General features: G+C 34.9%; 2 protein-coding genes across 2 annotated transcripts in view; both read right to left on the bottom strand.

Annotated features, from left to right (window-relative positions):
• Positions 1-364: 364 nt before the first annotated feature.
• LOC135291517 (DNA excision repair protein ERCC-6-like 2) lies at positions 365-20,814 on the bottom strand. The gene is made up of 6 exons (XM_064405778.1): positions 20,678-20,814; positions 19,927-20,022; positions 17,528-18,677; positions 16,630-16,784; positions 3,166-3,350; positions 365-1,626 (listed from the first exon to the last, which is right to left on the bottom strand). The coding sequence occupies exons 2-6, from the start codon at positions 19,978-19,980 to the stop codon at positions 693-695; spliced, it is 2,478 nt and encodes an 825-aa protein (XP_064261848.1). The 5' UTR covers positions 19,981-20,022; positions 20,678-20,814; the 3' UTR covers positions 365-692.
• The window catches only part of ERCC6L2 (ERCC excision repair 6 like 2), a 32,310-nt gene continuing 31,961 nt past the window's right edge, over positions 20,672-21,020 (bottom strand). Inside the window, exon 14 of the mRNA XM_064405779.1 lies at positions 20,672-20,830. Coding sequence (XP_064261849.1) covers positions 20,672-20,830 — 159 coding nt within the window. The remainder of the gene's footprint in view (positions 20,831-21,020) is intronic.

Below are 21,020 nucleotides of genomic sequence, written 5' to 3'. Positions count from 1 at the left end.
TGACTTAATGAGAAAGATCAAATAAAAAAACTTGGTGGTTCTTTACATCAACCAAGCTGAGAAACTCACTTATATAGGATACTGTGAAGATTTCAAAGGTCCACAGCTTCAGAGACTGAGCAAAATCACAGAGGATGGGAATCCATCAAAAGCTACTAGACATTAAGACATCATCCCTTTCTCAGGAAGTCCTCCAGTCTCCAGCACTTCAGAAAATATATGCAGTATCATTGTCAAATCCTGTTATCTCTAAATTGTGTTGAGATGACTGCTGATGTCCAAATTTTACTAAAGGGAAAAAATTACTTAGTACTTCTGTTGAGCCTAGGAATATAATCAGAATTAAAGAAAGTATAGTGCACTCAAAAATTCTAAAAAATTTTAATATAAAATCATTATATACCACAGGTTACAACATACAGTACATATGCATGACTATGCACATATGTACTATACACTGCATATGAAATTGCATACATATTCACTTGTAAATAACTACAAGTAAATAATTACTTGTATAATGTAATACTGTATCACTATAAATATAAAATCATCATTTTACCTTTAATTTCATGGAATTACCATATTTTGTGGCAAAACGCTGTCAAAGTTCAAATAAAACAGTTATAGTGCAAGTTGCATAGAAAACTTTCATCTTACTACACTACAATATTTAGCAGTGATGGTTCATCTCAATCATCTGCACTGTATTTTTTCCACAAAAAAGTTTCATTTCTTTTCCAAAGAGAACTTTCACACACTTCTCTCTCTTCTGTCACCGTGGAATGAGGGGCTCTTTCACAAAGCTTCTCTATGACTGCTATATCTGTGAGCTTTCTGAGGCTGTCCTCATTCTGTTCATTCAGCATATCCCAGAAATCTTTTGGTCTCCCCTTTGATTTTTCTGCTTGTCCTAAAGAGAATCTCCTTGGTGATCCTGCAGACCCAGTTCCATCATTTCTGAAGATTTCATTGAGAATAGAGGTATCTCCAAGTAAGTCCACAAAAGAATTTTTTTTGCAAATCTGAGCTTTTCTGTCTCCATTTTCTGACTGAGACATGGATCTTTGCTTTGGCATCTGCGTTTCTTCTGAATCTTGCTGTCCTTCACAAGCTTTGACAGGCAGCACCTCAATTATTTCTGATTTACTGCTTAATGAACCAGATGCCATAAAATCCTTGAATGCCAGACTGTTTCTTTTTTGGATATGTTGAGCAGCAATAGCGGGTGCTTGTTTATATTTTGCATCAACAAACATATCTTGCAAGTAGGAGTCCTTGTGAAGCTGTTCTGCTTCTCCTTTATGGCCCTCCTGAGTCTGTGTTTCTGTAGCTCCACTCAGAAGTAGTCCTTTAGCTGATGATGGTCTAGACTCAGATCTTCCAAAATTAACAATGGATTTTCTTTTTCTGGAGCGTGTTGTACCTAGCTGACTTTCCTCACAGTTATGTGAAGCTTCTGCTGGTATTTCAAGTGAGAAGAAAGACTCCATCTCTGGATGCTTGGAAACATAGAATTCCTTCAACATTTTCTGCCTGGTTTCTGATGTAGCTTTTACAATGTGTTCTGCAAGGTCCTTCACTGATCCCATATTAAAGTGAGATACCATTTGCTCAAATTGTCTCCTGTAATTATCAAGAAGGAAATATGTGTTATGCTGACACCCTTAACACGGGGGTGGGGAAAATGGGGAGAAATAGTTGTTCCAAGTCCTTTAAAAGAAGACTTGCTAAACAAAAACTGGATAAATGCATGCGCAGGAGACACTGTCCACATCATCCTACCCAGTGAATTATGGAATATTTGTTTCTGCTAAAAAGCCAAGTTCTAATTGAAATCGATCACTCTACTTGAGTGATCAACAATCCCAAGTTGGAGAAAAGATACGAAACATGTCGCCTTTCCTGTTATGAGGGCTCTGAAAGGCAGTAAGATTTAACCCTGTTTGCCTCAAATACCACTTGACTGGATAGCTCCAATCACTTGAGTGTGGTGACTGCAGGCACCTTCCCACTCTGCCCTACAACTACAACAAACTGAGGCATGTAATCATCCTCATTCACTTTGTGGCACATCCACATGTACTACAAAGTCTAACTGCATGCCAGGTGCTAACAAACAACCTGCTCAATGCTCAGGAGTGAATTGTTTCAGCTTTTTGCTGGATATGGCTTTAGGATCTTGGAATAACAGCCTTAGTCACTTCACTGCCTTTGAAAATTTTACCTCAATAGGTTTTTCATAACTAATTACAATTTTGAACATTTTTAGAATGAAAGATTCTCCTTTACCTGCATAATAAATATTTATAATTTTCAGTGTCTATAATAGTAAAAAAACCTGACAATTATTGGCACTTTGACAGTAACAGTACGGATAACTGAAGCCAGCTAGCAGATATGACAGCTTCTGAATGCTTACAGGTATTACCTAGATACCAACTTTCATATAGTAATTTACTTGTCTCAAGGCAAATTGAAAATATATACCAAACACCTGTTCTCTGTAGGTTTGCTTAGCTAGCTACAGCTTTCCACTTTCTATTTCCACAAACCACCGGGCTATTTTTATGGAATTTCTATCTACATAACAATGGAAATTAATATTCATATTAATAACAGCAATCATTTGGGAAAACAGAAAACAAGGAAACAAAAAATTATTATCCCTCCAAAAACAACGGGGGGGTGGGGGGGGGAAGCATTAAAAGAGATACTGAAAAATACTGAGCCCCATGCTAAAAAAGAAATATGAAGCCCATTTTTTTAAACAGCCATTCAATGCAAGTGATGAGATCTGGGCAAAATCAGTAGGCAGTCAGAAGCTAACGTTATAAAATGCCTCCCTTCTATACAGTTCAAACAGTGTTTTGCAGTAGCCCATGATGCACGTAATATGAACACTCATAGTGATGACATCTACAGAGTTATGTAATATATGACCACTGAATCAACACATTCAAGTAATTTGTGGATTCAATTAATTTTATTAATCAATTACAGTACTCATGGAGTAGTGTGAGTCAAAGTTTCCCATTAATTCCACTCTTGCCATAGAAAATAACAATACTGCCTGAGCAGGGTTGAAACAAAGACAAATGCAACTATTCAAAAAGTTTGTTTCAACCTTAGAATTTTACTTCCAACTCACCAAAACAGTCTCACCTGCGTATTCCTTTGGGTGTCCTTCCAATCAAGAATGTGGCTGAACCTACTCTGTGTACTTTTTTGCTTCTCTGGGTCACAGGATGTGTAACATACAGATGATGCTTACTGTTCTTCAACATTTCTTGCCTTTCCTTAACAAATTTCTTCTCTGAAGTATTGTCTTCTGGAACTTCATAATTTTTCTAATAAAAGGAGACATTGAAGTCATTAGAACAGCCATGCCTCTGATGTAACAATGCACCCAACAGAACCCAATTCTGCCCCTTGTAACTAGCATTACTAGACTGAACACTAGGATTGGGATTTAGAGCTGAAATGCAGATTCCCTGCTCAGTCACAAAATTCCAGGGACATTGAAGGGAAGTCTTGGTTCTCTGATATCTTGCAAAAATATGATCCTATTTAAACCTGAGTTATGTTTCTGAAATTCTCAAAAATTCTCACCAAAATTTCCCCTTTGCCAAAACACAGCTGCTTAGTGATATCCTCAGTCTCCCTACAAGCACTGCTTTAGAGATTAAATCACAAATTGCATTCACACCTTGTTATCTGCTGTTCAAAGTCTGGTTTCAGATCTACACTGTTTCTTCTCAATGTTTTTCTATGCGATCCATGTCCATTTCTTTTATTTTCATGGGCTGTTCACAATGTTCTTGAGCTTTAGGATCTTACATGTGTTCTCACTCCACTACTTTGGTAACTAAACTCAAACTAGCATATAGAGAGAGATGTTAATATTACAGAACCTACAGGCATACATTTTCACTGTAAGACAAATGTACAGCTCCAAAGACCAAAATTTTACTTCACATTATGTTACTCCACACAACACTGAAATCCCACCTCAATTAAGATAAAAACCCTATTCTCCCAACAATAGTATAACTAGTAACAAAACTAAAAATTAGTAGATGTTATCTACAGCATAACTATTCTACAGTTCTCTTGCTGGTTCTGTATACATTTGTTAACTTTTTTACTTGGAAAATGTACTGTCAGAGAAGAAAGCAACCATAGTTTAAAAAAAATTATTTTGATGGATTTTTTGCATGAAAAATACTTACAGTATTCTGACCTCACTATGATAAGACAGCCCATTTTTCACTCTGTTAGGAAACCAGGGCTGTATAATTTAATTCAAGAAAGTATAACTTGAATTGAATACAAGACAAACCATGTAAATGCCTGTCTTTAAGTTATGTTAAATCCCCATAAATGTGCATCAATCTACCTCTCACTAAACAAGACTGAAGTATATAAGGCAGTAATACTTTGGTTAACACATCTGTTCAAACACAGAAGATTTTTAATATCTTTGGGAAAAAAGCCAAATGTTGTAAACACACTGAAAGTCGTAAAATTGCTTGTCTTTGCAAAGAACCACATTTAGTGTTAGAAGTATTACTAATTGCATATAAATGCACAAAAGGCAATATTTAGTTCTGGAAGCATAAAATTTTAGGAACATTGCACCACCCAAAATAACATAATCAAAATACCACCAAATACATACAACGAGCATGTCTTCTTCTACTTAAATAAGTTGTTTAAAGGTGGGGTTTTTTTTAACTCATGGCAGAAAAAGTTACTCTAAAAAAAAAGTTATTGCAAGAACTGCAGGAGCGAATTCCAGTGAAAGTCTGCAGCCATTGTGAGTTACTCCCGAAAAACTTGCCAGCTCCCTAGAGCAAAGGCAATTGGTTACATGATACCCAGTAAGGCTGAAACACAACAACTTACTGCTGAACAGGCAAACGTTTCAGAAAGCCTAACACCGAGCTCCTAAATCCAGGAACTTCTTTAAAAAAAAAATAAACATTTTTAAAATAAACCTAAAACACATAGGTTTTTTTACTTGTCTCCATGTTTGTTAATGGTGAAATCTGATGTTTATTACTCTGAATGACACAATGTGTGACAGGGTCTATGTATAAGCAAGATTTGAAAAATGAGATGAAAATATTCTATCCTTCTATTAGCATTACTATCAAAAAGTGAAAGCTTCAGTCAATATTGCAGTACTGTCAATATTCTACACTATTTTGCTTTCTTTTGAATTTGACTTCCTGTATTGCCCTCCTAAATTCGTTCATCTCATGGCCAGTATCTTTTCAATTATCTTTCAATATTTGCCCTCTGAATCACTGACCTCATAATGAACATTTCAACAGCTTTCTGTATTTTTCTGTTCCTCAAGCCCTTTCATTGACAAATTACTGTGTCTACACTCCTCGCTTTTACATGAAAGGTCATGTATAGTGCTGGTCATGTTCACACAAATTATCAAGCTTATCACATGTGTAAGACAATCTCACAAAGCAAGACCGAAATCAAGACAACTTGATTCAACTAGAAGCCTCTGACTCTTGCTCTTCTACAGACACTAGCACATTTAATCTGTTTCTACTATTGAATGTAGAAACTCTGTATGACATTCAATATGTCATATTTGGATACTGTATGATGGAATAATAAAGGAAACAAAAATCCTTCTCCACGCTGAATGTTAAAAGAATACTGACAGAGAAAATGACAGCAATCAGGGAAGTACTTACTAAATATTTAAATACATTAAACACAATATGCCTTTGCAGTGTATGTTATAAAATTTCTATGGATCAAAGTGGAAAATTTCACCTAAACTTGACCAATACTTGTTTGTCATCTGACAAATTATGTTTGCCTATATTGAATTATCTGTAACACCATTATATATTTCTGTTTTCACAAACGTGAGGGGGAGGGACACGAGATGCAGCAAAATAATTACACGGACATCAATGATAAAATATTTTGATTGAATTACTGAATGCACTATTTTTACTACTTTATTAAACTTTGTGCACTTCCATTATGTCAGGAAAACCTTCACAGAAAGTTCAAAAGAAATGCACACTTTATTTACTTTCAAAGGCATATATATGAGACAAAGACCACGCAAGTGGTTTAGTAGAAGGCAGTGGTTTTTAATTGAAAAAACAAAATGAGAAAAAGATAAACTCCAGAAATATCCAACTAAACGCAATGACGTTAATGAAAGTACAATAAAATGAAATTATGAAGTGCTACTGTGAACTACAGAAAAACCTACAAATCTGTAGTCAGTCCTTCCTGTCTTATCCTTGTTTTCTTCTCCTATTCCCCCTTGATCTACTGCACTTAAGACACTTTTTATATATTGCAATGGGAAAGAAGATTAAGTAGTTGTTCAGAAAATGGTTTCTAAAGTATTCAAAAAACCCAGGGATTCTTACTACAACGGTAAAATACTTTGAAGAAAGCATATATTGACCCTTTTCATGTTCCATTAGTCTATCATTGTTTTGATCCCTTCTTCTTCTTAGTTATGTAATTCTCTTATTCTTGAAATTATATATCAAGTTTTGGATACCAATAATAAGTTTTTGATTCCCTTAAATTATATACTACCTAATGCAGCAAACAAGAGTGTAGCAAAAATGCTAGACTATCTGCACATTAAGTGTCACACAACCCAGTTAAGGGTAACACTCTTCAAGAAGCATGAACACAGGCATCAAACAAAAAATTTAAGTGCTACAATGCAGCAGTAATACCTATTTCAAGTTTCCATCTTGAATCTACAGCTCTTGGACCTGTTAGCTCTGTATGGCAATCTGTCTCCCGCTGCCTAATTACAGCAGTTATTTAAAAACAGTATGCACCTACCAAATCAAGTTCTGGTAAAAAATTTCAGTATCTGTCCTTCTGTCCTTCTTGTAACATGAATAAAGAGGCAGCTCTATACTCTGGAGCAATGAATGCTAGTCCATGTATAAGCATCATCTGACAGGACTGAGATAATTGGCACCTTAAGTAAATTCCTTTTCTTTAGTCCCTTCAAGCAAGGCAAAGGACAACAATGTTTCACTTTTTAAAATACAGCAAGATGAAAAGGCATGGTAGAGTAAGTGGGCAGAAGCCGGGAGTAAAATCAAGTACAGAAAAAAAGAGAAACAGAGATACTTGTTTTTTAAACTGTCTCATGTCTGTGGAAATTTGTTAAGAAATCTGACTTGGAGGACAATGAACATCCTTCAGAAGCCTGAAGCTGAAAATGTTTGCATCATTATTCTTTAGCCACAGTTGTACCATGTTCAAGTACCTTCCCCTCTTTTAGTGCCTTACTACCCAAAGTATCCCTGCAGTAACTATTTTGCCAGATACTGACTTCCAGTAATCAATAAACCCTCTGACTTGCCCCCAGTGTTATAAGACTTTTCTCCTTAGGTGTGCATGAAACCACTGCTGCCAGATATCTGGGATACTTATCACTGCAGCTTCATTATTTACATTTCTATAATAAACAAGAATAGCCTTCTAAAATGTCTAGTTGCAGTCACCAAAAAACAGAAAAGAAACAGTACATTCAGTATGACCAACCTCTTCAAATACATCTTATGACAAATAACAAACCATTATGCCATATCTTAATTTACATTTTCCCACTTCCCTTAAAACTTGGGAAAACACATGACTTTCCCAATACATTGTGAGTTTAAGTTGGTTTTGGATAATTGCTATTAATTTGATGATTTGATACTGCATTCCAGTGACTCTATCTACACAAACTACAATTCTAAATTATTTCAACTAATCTGCTTTCCCTCTGCAGTTCTTCTTTCTGGTTTTTTGGTCTGGTTTGGAGGTTTTTGTTGGTTTGGGGTTTTTTCCCCCTGGCAGTTTTTCTGATTATATGTATATATATATGTATGTGTGTGTGTGTATATATACACACACACACACACACACATATATAATATATTAATAATTAATACAGATCATTTTATATGCTTTTATTGAACATATGCTATTGCTACATATTATTTTTATTTCACCAAGGTCTCTCTGCTGTCAGGACATACACAAAGTACCAAGAAATGTTTGATACCTGACTGTCCATTCTTGGTCTTTTTTCTTTCTCTCTTCTACACAGGCTGATAGATTAGTCTGATTTGGAAGGGACCTTTTAAAGCCAATCTAGTACATGTACATGTCATACAAGAATTTCTTCCTAAATTATTCTGTATGTCAAGGAAGATAAATTATAATAGTGTCTACACAAAATTTCATGCAGTTTCTTTAAAAACTGATGTCCACATGGTGAAGACAAAAAATACAATTACCAAAAAAAATAGGATCTACTTTCACATGATTGTTAAATAAACTAGAATTACTTTTCTAATTGCCAAGGACACACTACTAAACCAACTGTACTTCAGAGATTTACAGTGAGTTATAAATTCCAATTTGAAATGAGCCTGAATCTTACAATATTTCAGAATTATTTTTGATGTGGGCATAAGTTTTTCCTTTGAATTTAGCTTTATTAATAGAAAAGCAGTCTCTGAATGAATGCATCTGCTGTTCTAACAAAATAAGGTTGTAGAATGAGAATTACAAGTAATGTATAGTCAACAGTCAATACCTTAATTGTCTTAGAAAATGAAGCTAACCTACCTTGAAATTTCAGAACACTTTAGGATAACTATATTTATATCAAGCTTTCTGAGTTAAACAAAGTATGCTGGCTATGATTACAAGTGTATCTAATATTTGAATGTATCCCAGCAGACCAACAGCAGAAATATTTTTCAAGTTCTAAAAATTGTTAAGATTTATTAAAGATCCAAATTACTCCTCCAAAATATTTTGCCAGCACCAACACATCAGAAGAATTAAAGCGGATAAAATTACACAAATTTTAGAGTAATACTCGGTGATTTCCCCACGTATGTCACATGTAGATTTAGTGCATAAACAAACGGAGACAAGGACATTCCATAAACTCTAATCTTTTACTTGGTACCAGAGAATTGACTACTCTATCAATTGAGAACAGATTGCGTCCTCTCTATTGCACATTTACTTGAGTCTGTTTCTTCTACAAACAGGTAACAGAGCAAGAATTTCTCATTAGGACCAATCTTAGTTAAGTTTTTGAAACTTTACCTAAAGTAACTCATATAAGACATATTACTGTCTTTCTTCAAAAAGGTGACCTTGAATCAATATAGTTATTACTGTTGAGAACGGGAGTACATGCTCAGCCAGTCTCAGAATTCAAAGCCTAAGGTAATTGCTTATTCCAGCAGAAGCTGTGGACTTGTACCCATCTTCCTTCACCCTCTTATCCTTCCATCAAAGAGGAGCAAAACCAAAGGCCATGCACATACATCATAATGAAAACTCCACTACAAGCTTCAAAGAATGCCACCTATTAACTCACTACATTATAAAAACACAACCAAAAGAAGAATAGTGGAATGGTTAATTCCACTGCAAACTGAACCAGTAAACTCAATAAAGCAGCATTACAGGCCAATCATTTGGGAACCATTACTTTAAAGCTGAATATTTCCCATCCTAGAAGAGCAAGGACAAAGCTATGTTATCTCTCAAAAGCCTACTTTTTGTAAACAACTATCTAAACTTGTTGAATCTGAAAGCTGTGCAAACACACTGCAATCAGAGTTCCTACAACTGATAGAAAGTCTTTGTTTAAATAATCTACAAAATGTCAGTGTAATACAAATAAGATAAAGTAGAGTTCTTAATGACACAACTTTTGTATTTACAGTATTCTCAAGAGTACTTAAATCTGCATTGGAGATACAAAGGGCATGTTTTTTCCTAGGCTGACAGCATGCTTAGTTTTCTCATTTACACCACATTGCAATAACATAAAGAGGGGTTTACCATTAATCCAGGTTTTACTACAAAGCATCTCGTTATTTCTCTGTCAAACACCAGCAATAGTGCCAAATGTCTGTCATCCAATTCAGGGGATTAAGTCTTCCTTTATAGTGCAATTCTTGTACAAATTTATAAAAATACAGATAAAGTTTCTTAGAGCTGGTCACAGTCTATATTTTGGCCTGAATTCATGCTGCAGAGGTTGAATATGACAGCTGGCAGGAAGCTGAGGGGAGAATACATCCTCCCCCTTTTCAGTCACCACATTTCTGTTGCCATAGTGATTAATCCTCAATTGAATGGCTGTCTTTGTACACTTCTTTTCAGTAAAACTTTAAGTAAACTTAAGTTGAAAACATGCAGTTGACAGAAAAAAAGACTTTACATATTTAACAGGTATAGTACAAGTTCTTGTGACTAATACTTTTCCATATATTAATAAGTGCAAACTCACTCTAACATGGGGTATCATCAGTTTTTCAAATTAGTTAGTATGTCCTGTTCCCATCTTCTGTCTTTATTGTCCAAAGACTTCCCCATGCTCACACAGCCCCCCTCTCCACACCCTGGGTTGCTACTGAAGAAATACTACACAAATTCAGCTGTATAACAACTAGAGAAAGCTATACCAGACTTCCATACTGTGCAAAACATTTAACATAAGCTGGTTTTGCCCAATTAACACAAAAATTAATTAGGAAATTCATTATGAAATGCAGTCATTTAATTAAAAAAAGACTAGAAACATTAGAAGAAGATATTTAAATCTTGCCCCTGGGAGGTTTCTCTTTCTTATGGTAGTTTCACAAACAAGAAGTTTCAGTGCAAGTTACCACAAACACAAGGACATAAAAAGCTCCTGCACTGAAATTAGGTTGCTTTGGAACCCGGAGACCACTAAGAAAATAAAACCTCTAAAAATACTTAGTAGATGACTAGGGCCTTACAGAGTTTGTTAATACTTCCTTTCTTTCCTCAAAATTAATGTCAGCATAATTTTGAGCAAAGTATCACATTAATTACTCAAGACTTTTCTTTCTCTCTGAAAGGCTGAAATAAATGTAGATCTGTTCTGAAAATTACAGTCTGCCTTTGCAAGTACACCATGTACAATCTACAAGTTCGTTTCACACGTTTGCTTTAAGAAGCTTTTGTTTTCCATTATTCTTTCTGTGGTTACACAAGATAGTTATTTTTGGTTTTCATCTATGTTCTTAACATATAGTGATGTGATAATAGAAAGCAATCTTCAATTTGTTTAATGAAAACACAATGTTTAAGAAGCCTATTTGCAAGACCTGAATTTCAAGACTTGAAGTTCAACTCAAGTGCAGAACAGAGTGCTCAATGCCATCAAATCAGGCTAAACCGAACAAAATAATCCCAGAAAAAAAAAGTTATTTATTCCAGTAGATTAACTTGCAATATAATCTTCCTCCTTCACACTTGTATATAATAGACTGGAAAAGCCCTCCTATGAATAATCTTCAGTGAAGCAGCACATCAAGTGTGTTTTGTTGTCATACTGAGAGCTGTTCTTCTTCTCTTCAGTAATCTTTTCTGGAGTGGCCATGTGTAACAATGAACAATATGAATTTCCTCCCTCAAGGTGTTTACTATAGCCACCCTGCATCATGGCATCACAAACAGAAATGAAACTCATGTTTTAACACTCATGACTTCTTAGCAAAGATTATGAGTAGCATGAGATCCTGAACTGCACAGAGACACACCTATCTATTTTCTGTGACACTTAGGTTCTGGGACATGCAAGCAAATGTAACCATAAAGGAAGATGAAATGTACTATTAACCCATTATACAGTGAAATCCATATCTCCAATTTTTTTTCAGAAACAGCTGTCTGCCACACTTCTGCATTGAACAGAAATTCCTGGCTTTGTTTTGATTACTGAGGCTCTAAACACCTCCTGGTATTGACACATCAGTTCCTTCTGCATAAGAAGCACTATCAGAAACATCAACTCTTTGAGGGAAAATTGTCATACTCTTCTATGCTTCATCAAAAGAAGTGTGGCCACAGGTCAAGGCAGGCAATCCTGTCCCTCTGCTCTTAGTGCAGAGAAAAGCCAAAAAAATGAGTGGAGGGATGGAACACCTCTCCTATCAGGAAAGGCTGAGAGATTGCAGTTATTTAGCCAGGAGAAGACTCTGGAGAGAACTTACCTTGACACTTCAGTACTTAACAGGGGTCTGTAATAAAGATGGAAGAAGACTTTTAACAGTTCCTGGCTTTGATCTAGATGACACATAAGGAAGAAGGCTTTTTGACAGTGAAGATGGTAAGATACCGGAGGTTGTCCAGAGTGGATGCCCCCATCCCATTCAAGGTCAGGTTGGATATAGCTCTAAGCAATCTGTTCTAATTGAAGATGTCCCTGCTAACTGCAGGGAGTTTGAACTAGATGAACTTTAAGGGTCATACTCTACAGGTCTTACGTATTTTCTTCTCAAAATCTACAGCAATTGTATACTGACAGTGGCGGGCCAGGGTCAGAATACAGATAATCTTCAAACAATAGATAATTAATTCAAATAATGGATATTAGTACTACAATATTTTTTATTATAATTCTAATTCTAAGCACTCTACATTTAAAATATATCATGCCACATCTGTAAAAAAACACCAGTTAATCTTAGTCTTTAAAGTACTTTGCACATCATACTCGCAAAACAAACTATAAATGAATCTCCACTGCTATGACTATGAAAACTCATTCTGTAACAACTTCTTCACTGAGAACACTGCTTCAACTCATCTAACACCTAGAGCATCTTCTTCTATTTTTATGCAATCCCATGGACTTCTGTGATACAAGGAACAAGTTCCAAAATGGATCACGTGATAAAATACCTTTCCACATATGTTCATTACTACTATTGTCATACACAGACTTTCTTTTATTCACGTGCTGGACAGGATTTATTTTGACTGATGATATTCAATCAAATTATGGTTTATTCTATTGCTTGTACAATTAATGCATAGTTTACATTGTTACATTTATTACTTCTTAATTTTATCTCACCTTTCACAGTTGCTAAGTTATGAGAGAGGTATCATGATGTCTTGTTTTTGTTTCTTGATGGTATACTTTTATATTCTGGTTGCCACTACCAAACTGTGTTTTTCAGAACTTACAGAAATACAGACCAAACAAGCATTCAGTACTACAAATGTGAACATTCTAGCTAAACTAGTCAGTTGGCAAAATGCCTTTAAAAACCATATATAGACAATATGACAACACTCCCCCATCAGCTCTGGGGAAAGAAGTGTAAAAGGTTCTGCAGTCTTGAATCCAGGACTGTTATGGAACCTGGAGAACAAAGACAGCAAGAAAAAAAAATAGTAGTGAGATCTATTTCTCATAAAAAGAACTGAAGTTTTGTACCAGTTTGCTGGTAAATGGCAATAGCAGATTAAAATAATATGTTCTACGTGCAGAAAAGGTAGCTAGGATGCACAAATACCAAGTCAGGTAAAATTAAGGACAGACTGGTAATAGGCATCTTAGTGGATTAAAAAATAAAGTTAATTGAAGCACACTAGTGCCAACTGTGCAGATTTAACACTGGCCTTCTAAACTCAAGGAAAGAAAATATCACCAAGGTGAAATCTGAGGTAAGAAAAAGTGTTCAAGTCTTACACTTTTTTTATAACCTATTTAAATACAAGCTTGTTAGTTCAAGTCTTACACGTTTTTTATAACCAATTTAAATACAAGCTTGTTAGTTACTTATGTTCTTAGGATGTTCTACATACCTTCAGATATTTTCTGAGGGAACAAGACTTGCTGCCTCCTATCCCTTCTAACTTGGCTCTCAAGGATCTTCTTCCCATGCCACCTCTCTCACTTTCAAAGAGACCTCACAGGTTTTGCAGCCTGCTCCAGCTTTAAGCAGTTACTACAACTTAAGAAAGCACATTAGTCTCCATGACTCAACAATAAATGAAGCACTAATAAACCAAATTTATACTTTTAGCTACTACAGGTAGACAACCAGGAAGAAGACATTGTTTTATAGTGCTTTCTAGCAACTTATTTTTTTCTGTTACTTGTACTCACATAATTTCCATAAATTGGCTACTGAAACTAAAGATCTTAACCTAGGTTCTAAAAGTTCCAGAGAAGTACTGAATCCAAAATGGCTAGCAATAGCAGGAAGTCAACATGTCAATGTTCTTGCAAGGGGTTTTCTTTATTAATTGCTTTAGCTTATTATAACATTGCTTATTATCCCTGTCATTCCAGATTTCTATGTAAGCATGAAACAGAAGTGTCACTCTTCCATCAAGATTTGTAGGATTATCTATTTCTCAATCTACAACTCATCCATTTCAACAGAATACTGACAGTTTTTCAAAATTCTTGAACCCCTTTCACAGAGATATAAGTCGTTGCTTGGAAAATGTATTTAAAATTTGTTACGCCAGAGAAGTATTATTACAGACTGATTACTGAGTGAAATTGTAAAGCAGGAAGACAGAGCTGGCACAGGTAAAATGAACACAAGGGGCACAAATGAGCACAAAGGACTTTTTGCTCTTGAGCAGAAGACCTGTCTGTGAAACGAAAATAACCTTTCTTGATTGCTTCTACTTCAAAATAAAACAATTTGATTAGCTATGCTAAGAAGGGACATAAATATTATCAGAGCATAAATATTATTCTTGAGGATGTCTTCATGGTGCTATCACATAAAGCTTCAGCCTAAATACACTGTAATAAAGCTTCTAATTAAGAATCTAATATCACTGATACCCACAGCCAACAGAAAGGGCTACACAACAGTTTCTGAGAAACTACGACACTTGAAATCTATATTACTAAGGAATTTCAAAATTTCTGACAAAACTCTGTTTTTTCTTCAATAACTATCAGTTTCCAATTAACATTCCAATATTCAAAACTGTAATTTTATTTACTTAAAACAATTATGGAAATTTAAATGACTCAGCTGTATTTTTAATATTACACATGATGCTACTTTAATCTACTGAAAAACATTTTTATTAAGTATCATTATTTATGATAAAACAGGTAGATGCTCAGACAGTGAATGTCCTAACTTCAACTGATGGCAAATAAGTGAAAAATTACCAGCAAAGCCCAATGGCCAGAAACACAACCGTGACCATGTTTTTCCACAAAAGTCCTTCTAAGGAAATACAAAGTAACGAAGAAAGAAAAACAGTAGCAGTAAAATTCTAAGTAGAGAACCTTTCAAAGTTGTCTAGGAAGCTCACTTGTAATCAGACCACAAAAAGGTCAAAATGCCACCTCTAAGAATAGGCAGTCATCTATATTTTATTTCTACATTAGTGCCTTTACATAAATGAATAACAGGAAGTGAAAAAAGAGGCAGCCTTCTCCATAATTTTGATGTTCTCCTTCCTACTTAGATCTCCAAGAGAAGTGATAGTACTGTTGCTTCCCAGTGAAAAGTGCATACCTTAAAAAAACTGACTAGTTAATCGAGGTAAGTTAATTTGCAATACTTGTACTCACATAACTCTACATAATAAGTTCTAAGTTACATGAACACCACAAACTAGTTTTGAACAGAGGTGGATCAACAGACATTTAGTCAAAATACTGTCTTCAAAGTTTTCTTTCATTTTTATTTGGTTTTAATAATGTTGTCAGCCTTTGCCAATTAATAAGTACCTTCCTACCATACTCTTGAGTATTTTTGACCAACTTTTCTGCTAATGAGGAGCATTCTAATGCAAATGTGTTACAATTGAAAAGGCCTTACTTTTACTGATTCTCCTGGTTTGATCTTCCCAGTATAAAAATTCTTGGCAACTCTACTAATGGCTTAATTAAATACAGTACAACAACAGCACTGGAAGAAACTCTTCTAGCCACTACGGATGTTCAACACCCCAGAACAACACAGCTGTATATCTGCAATTTCTGTAAGGATAGCTGTGAAAACTAAGCTGCACATTCATAAAAGACTTATTCTGTGCTTATTTTATCTTAAAAATCACTCTAGGAAATTGCAAATGTTTATTACAAAGCAAGCAACCAAATACCTAAATAATCAGAGCAGATGAAAAACACTGTGCAGTAAGAATAAAAAATATGAAAGATGTACATGAATTTATTCCAAATTTGTGTGTATTTTAATTAAACAAGCTACAGAGCCAACAAAAACCATTAAACATATCCATTGCTGCAAATAAGAACTCCCAGTAAACTCTACTTCTATGTTTAAGACATTAAACATGGACAGTTTGACTTAACTATAGCAACTGCATATGCTCACCTCCCCACGAGAGTCTGCAAACTGATATATGTTCAAACTCCTATGCTACAGGGTGTCCAGAATGTACCGTGGCAACTGGATTTTTGTTAACTGGATCCAGAACAAACTGAAGATTTTTCAAGGCTCAAATGAGAAAAACATGGCACAGAATTTGATTTCAAAAACCCTATCTTTAATCTTAACATTTCTCCCACAGAAAAAATCCCACAGAGGGTGCTGTGCTGTTTAATTCCCAGCTCTTTCAAAGCTGGCTAATGTAAAAGCCACCCCAAGAAAACAAAGTAATTTATTAGACTTCCAACTGAGCATTCTCTTACTCCCATCCTCAGTGTCTTTGATCATTCATGGTGGCCAGTAACAGAAAAACAAGTTTTTTAGAGCTTTTTAAGATGAAAAATGAGGATAAAGAAAAGTTAAAATGACATTTCCAAAAATATCTCTTTACCTTGGCACTACAGACAGCTACATTAGCAGGGAGCTGGGAAAACTGCTTCAACTCAAATACATCGTGCACCGCCCATCGGCTCAAGTGATTTTCAGCCTTGCTGGATCCAACCACATTCTGATTTGAATGAATATATGCCACTTCTTGAACGCCATCTGATACATTATGAGAAAAATACAAGGATGTTGGTTATTCCAAAACTCTAAAGGTACAGATTTGCATTGAAGGATACTGTAATTTAAAAAAAAAAATACATTGAAGCTGTAAAATTTGTTACTATTTCACTCAGCACCAAGTTTCTCAGTTCTATGAAATTAACAATAATCATTAAACTTATTTGGATTTATCCAGATAGTTTAACACTACTGCAATTTCAGTGTGGTTATTTTCCGATGGACAAAGAAGTTTCAAAGCATCTATGGCTTAATAGCTGCAACCATCAGTGCTTAAAATAAAATCTTTAGGAATCAAGTCTTCCACATGGTGTTTAAAACCCCCACACCACTTTTTTTTCTGTACATTTTATTTAATAGCCCTGTCAAGACTCATAAGATTTTACAGTGCAAATATTTAGTTTCTGAATTTTTAATAACTCTTCGATCTCAGCATATTTCAAAAGATAGAAATAGTTTAACCAACAATTACAAAGCAGCCTGTCACCCCATTAGACAAAAAATAAGACTAATAAAGAGAAAGATACAGAAAGATGTTTCTGAATAATAACTTTGCAGAACATTTACTACATCTTAAAACAAAAAAGGCAAAAAAATGTACTACATCTTAAAATGTACTACATCTTAAAACAAAAAAAGAACTTAAAATCTGCTGACAATGGTAAATTATACATATGTTATTACTTTCATTGAAATAAAATGGAACAAATTAACTTAATAGTTACCTAAATATTTGTCCATGGATTCTGTTATTTTCACTTGATGCTCAAATACAGTTTTACTTGCACAAGTTCTATGCATAGCATAATTGCTAGACTTCATTTCTGCAACAGAGGTATCTTGAATAGGACACACCATTTTAGACCCACACTGAACTCTGCTGCTCTGCTGTTTTCTCCTATAGCTTTTCTTCCTGCCAGGAATCTTCTCAACTGGAAAGTTATCTTCAGAGGAAGAGAATTCATCTATATTTTGAGAACCACTTTCCTTTCCTTTTCTATAGAGCATCTTTGCTTGTGGTAGAGATTTCTTCCGCTTTGGAAAACTCAGAAATCCTAGCTTTCTTGATTCAGAATTATAGGGAACTTCAATATCATCAGACTCATCACTTATGTCACTCGTTCCTTTCAAATCTATGTCATTCTTGACATCTTCAAAAGACATGGTGAAATTAGTCTCAGTACTGTGGAATCCAAATTGTCTACTGTTTTCCTTAAATACACACCCATCTTTTTCTTTTGCTAACTCTTCACAATTCTCAGATGTTGACCTATGTATTTCAACTTCTTTAGTAAGCACTGGTTGGTGGCATACTTGACCTTGGGTGGGAAAGATGACATCATCATCTGCTTCAGAACTACTTTCAGTTTCCATGACTGTGTCACATTGCTTTAAAATGCTTTGATCCTCATTTTTACTTTCTTCTTCCTCCTCAGAGCCTGATAAACCAAGCCACTCTGTACTATGCATACCTTGTTTATCACTTCCATTTGGAGACTGAACAACTTTCCCATGCTCCCAAACACGCACACTGGTTTGACATTTCTGAAAACCACCATGCTTGCTATCTACATTTTTTCTTATAGTGTGATCATCAGAACTTGAATGATGAGAATCATAATTGTGATCCCCTTCTTTGGTAGTCTCAATTTCTCTCTGCAACAACTTAGAGAATCCACATTGCATTAAGGAAAGCTGTTCTTTTGTTACCATGAAACTATTTTTATTGCATGGCTTTCTTCTGACAGATTTTTTCACAGAACACTCCAGAATATCATCATCACTCAAATCATCCCAAAAATCAGTTTCTTCTCTTTTTAATTGTGCCTGAATGCTTTGGGGCTCTCCATCTTCTTGACAGTCTGGTTGTTCATACTAAAAAAAAGAAAATACTGTGAAGTTATGTAACATTTATAGTATACACAACATGCTTAATTCCAAAGCAGTGTAAAAAAAGTGGATTTTCACTGTTACTCAAGCAAAAAATACACAAAATAATATTATAAAATGCAAAATAATTCATAATGAGAAATTACTGAAGTCTCTGGCAGAATATTTTTAGCAGAAAAACACTGAAAATAACCAATAGTATTATGTACTTGAGACAATATATGCTGTACACCGCTAAAACTCCTTATGCCTTCCCAACCCACATCCATATTTTTTAAGTTTATACTAATCTCATTGCTACTTTTCATCTTTCAAGAGTGCTTTGGAAGGTCACTTCATTATTCAAACCTTAATATTATGTGTAATGACATTCACAACAAAAATAAATCTCAGTTCTGTGGTTTACTTCCTGTTATATGAGTGCTAAAATTCATCGAGGCCTGCTGTAATCAAACAAAATTATGCCCGGCAATCTTTAAACGTTTTTTAGATGAAAGTCCAGAACACCGCTCCGAAACTGCATACTACTGAGGCAAGAATTATGACCGTCTGTAAATGGAAATCAGATCAATACATACCAAAATGCTGTACTCAGAGACATTTTAAAATTAATATATTAATCCTGATATAATTCTGCTCATCAAAAAGCATTTAACATAAGCTTAAAAAGTTGCTGTTTGTCAGCAAGTCATACGTGAGATCATGACCATCCAGTTATGAGACTGAGATCAATGTAAAGGCACATTAAATACTGACACATACTCATAGAAATCTCCAGCAGGCGTAAGAGACAGTGGCTAATTTATAATATAATTCAGTGCAATCTAACCTAATGATTAACTTTACTCAAAGTACCTAAACATTGCATTCAGTCAAAACATTCCTACAAACACAATGCTCCTATTAAAACTGGCCTTTGCTGGAAAAAATGGAAAAAAAAAATCTTATCCCAGAAGGAAACCATTAGATAATTACATACATTAAAAATAAAAAAGACAGTATTGAACAGACCACTGGTTTGGTGGGAATCAGGTCTTCTATAGTTCCACAAAACCTGAAGCTTTCAGTCATCTAAACCCCCTGAACTCCTTTCCACAATTCCCTAAACAAAATCTTCTTAACAACATGGTAAAAGTATTATCACCCTAATCATATATTGCCCACATTTGCCACTGCAATATGGGGAACTAGAGGCCTGTCATGCTCTGGTGTACAGTCCACAAAGACATCTCACCTTTTCTGAGCTGCATGAATGATTCTCTTCCTTCAGCCATGTAGTTGCTGTCATGACTCCTGCTTCTACCCGTCCTTCCCTCTAAGACAGTCAAACATGTTAACATAAACAGATACAGTTTTTATTACACACAAAGACAAGCACAGGAAAAAGAAGTTTCCTTCTTTTTTTCAGAAGTGTAAGCACCAGAAGTAGAATCAGCAAGGTCCAGAGTAAATTCTTAGCAGAGGAAAAATAACAAAATAAAGGGAATGATGGAAAGAAAAAGAAACATGGAATAAAGCTGCAGTAAATATGAAGATGTAACCTAGCTGCAGCAAACTTTTTTTAACATCCCAAAAAGTACTCTGAAGAGGTTAATGTGATCATAAAAAATATTTTTATTATAAGAATTCTGACTTAAAAGGTCAGTATGAGTTACTGATGAATAAAAGGTATCTGTGCACAAAGCTGCATGAAAGTATGAAAAAAAGTTATGTAGTTTTTATTTTAAAAAAAGTAAATACGAGGAAATTTATGAAAATTATAAACCAAGCTTTTACCATTCTTAGATTCAAAGAAATTTATCTGGTCTATATCAGAATGAGAAATTAGCATGCCTATTTCATTTAAGTCATTGCACAGACAAGTATTGATTAAGTTTCATCATTCTGTTTTATAGTGTTTCCATTCAAAACAATGACCAAAAGTCTCATGAAGAAAGGAAAAATGTAAAACTAATATCCAAAAGTGAAAGGGTAGTACTTCATACCTCCAGTATGTCTTTGGTAAGACAGGACCCATGAGTCCTAAGTTTGAAAAGGTTATGAATACCAAAAAGCTCTCCTTGATGTTCCTTTGATCCTTGCACTGCCTCGAAATACCGCCTGGCATTTTCAGTTCCAATCACTGCACAGTGAAGTTGCTAAAACAGAACAACACAAGAGATTTCAGAAGTGTTTGCAACAACAACACGTCAGAATTTCCTGGCACCCAGATTATATACACAGCTTTAGCTGGAACAAGCAGAAATTCCTAAGCAAGGATATTTTGTTTTAGTTTCCCTGGCAGATGTTGGTATAATAGATTGTGGTATAATATGAACCTGCTTGGCT

The sequence above is a fragment of the Passer domesticus genome, chromosome Z, assembly GCF_036417665.1.
Source record: "Passer domesticus isolate bPasDom1 chromosome Z, bPasDom1.hap1, whole genome shotgun sequence".
Taxonomy (NCBI): domain Eukaryota; kingdom Metazoa; phylum Chordata; class Aves; order Passeriformes; family Passeridae; genus Passer; species Passer domesticus.
The sequence above is the reverse complement of the archived record's forward strand: the minus strand, read 5'-3'. Positions and strand labels throughout refer to the sequence as shown.

Coding starts and splice junctions, on each gene's coding strand:
- LOC135291517 (XM_064405778.1), bottom strand. CDS start 19,980: ATGACAGCAACTACATGGCTGAAGGAAGAGAATCATTCATGCAGCTCA. Junction 16,785..17,527: donor ATCCATGGACAAATATTTAG/GTAACTATTAAG, acceptor ATAATGTATCAG/ATGGCGTTCAAGAAGTGGCA. Junction 3,351..16,629: donor TAGCTGTCTGTAGTGCCAAG/GTAAAGAGATAT, acceptor TCCTTTTATTAG/AAAAATTATGAAGTTCCAGA.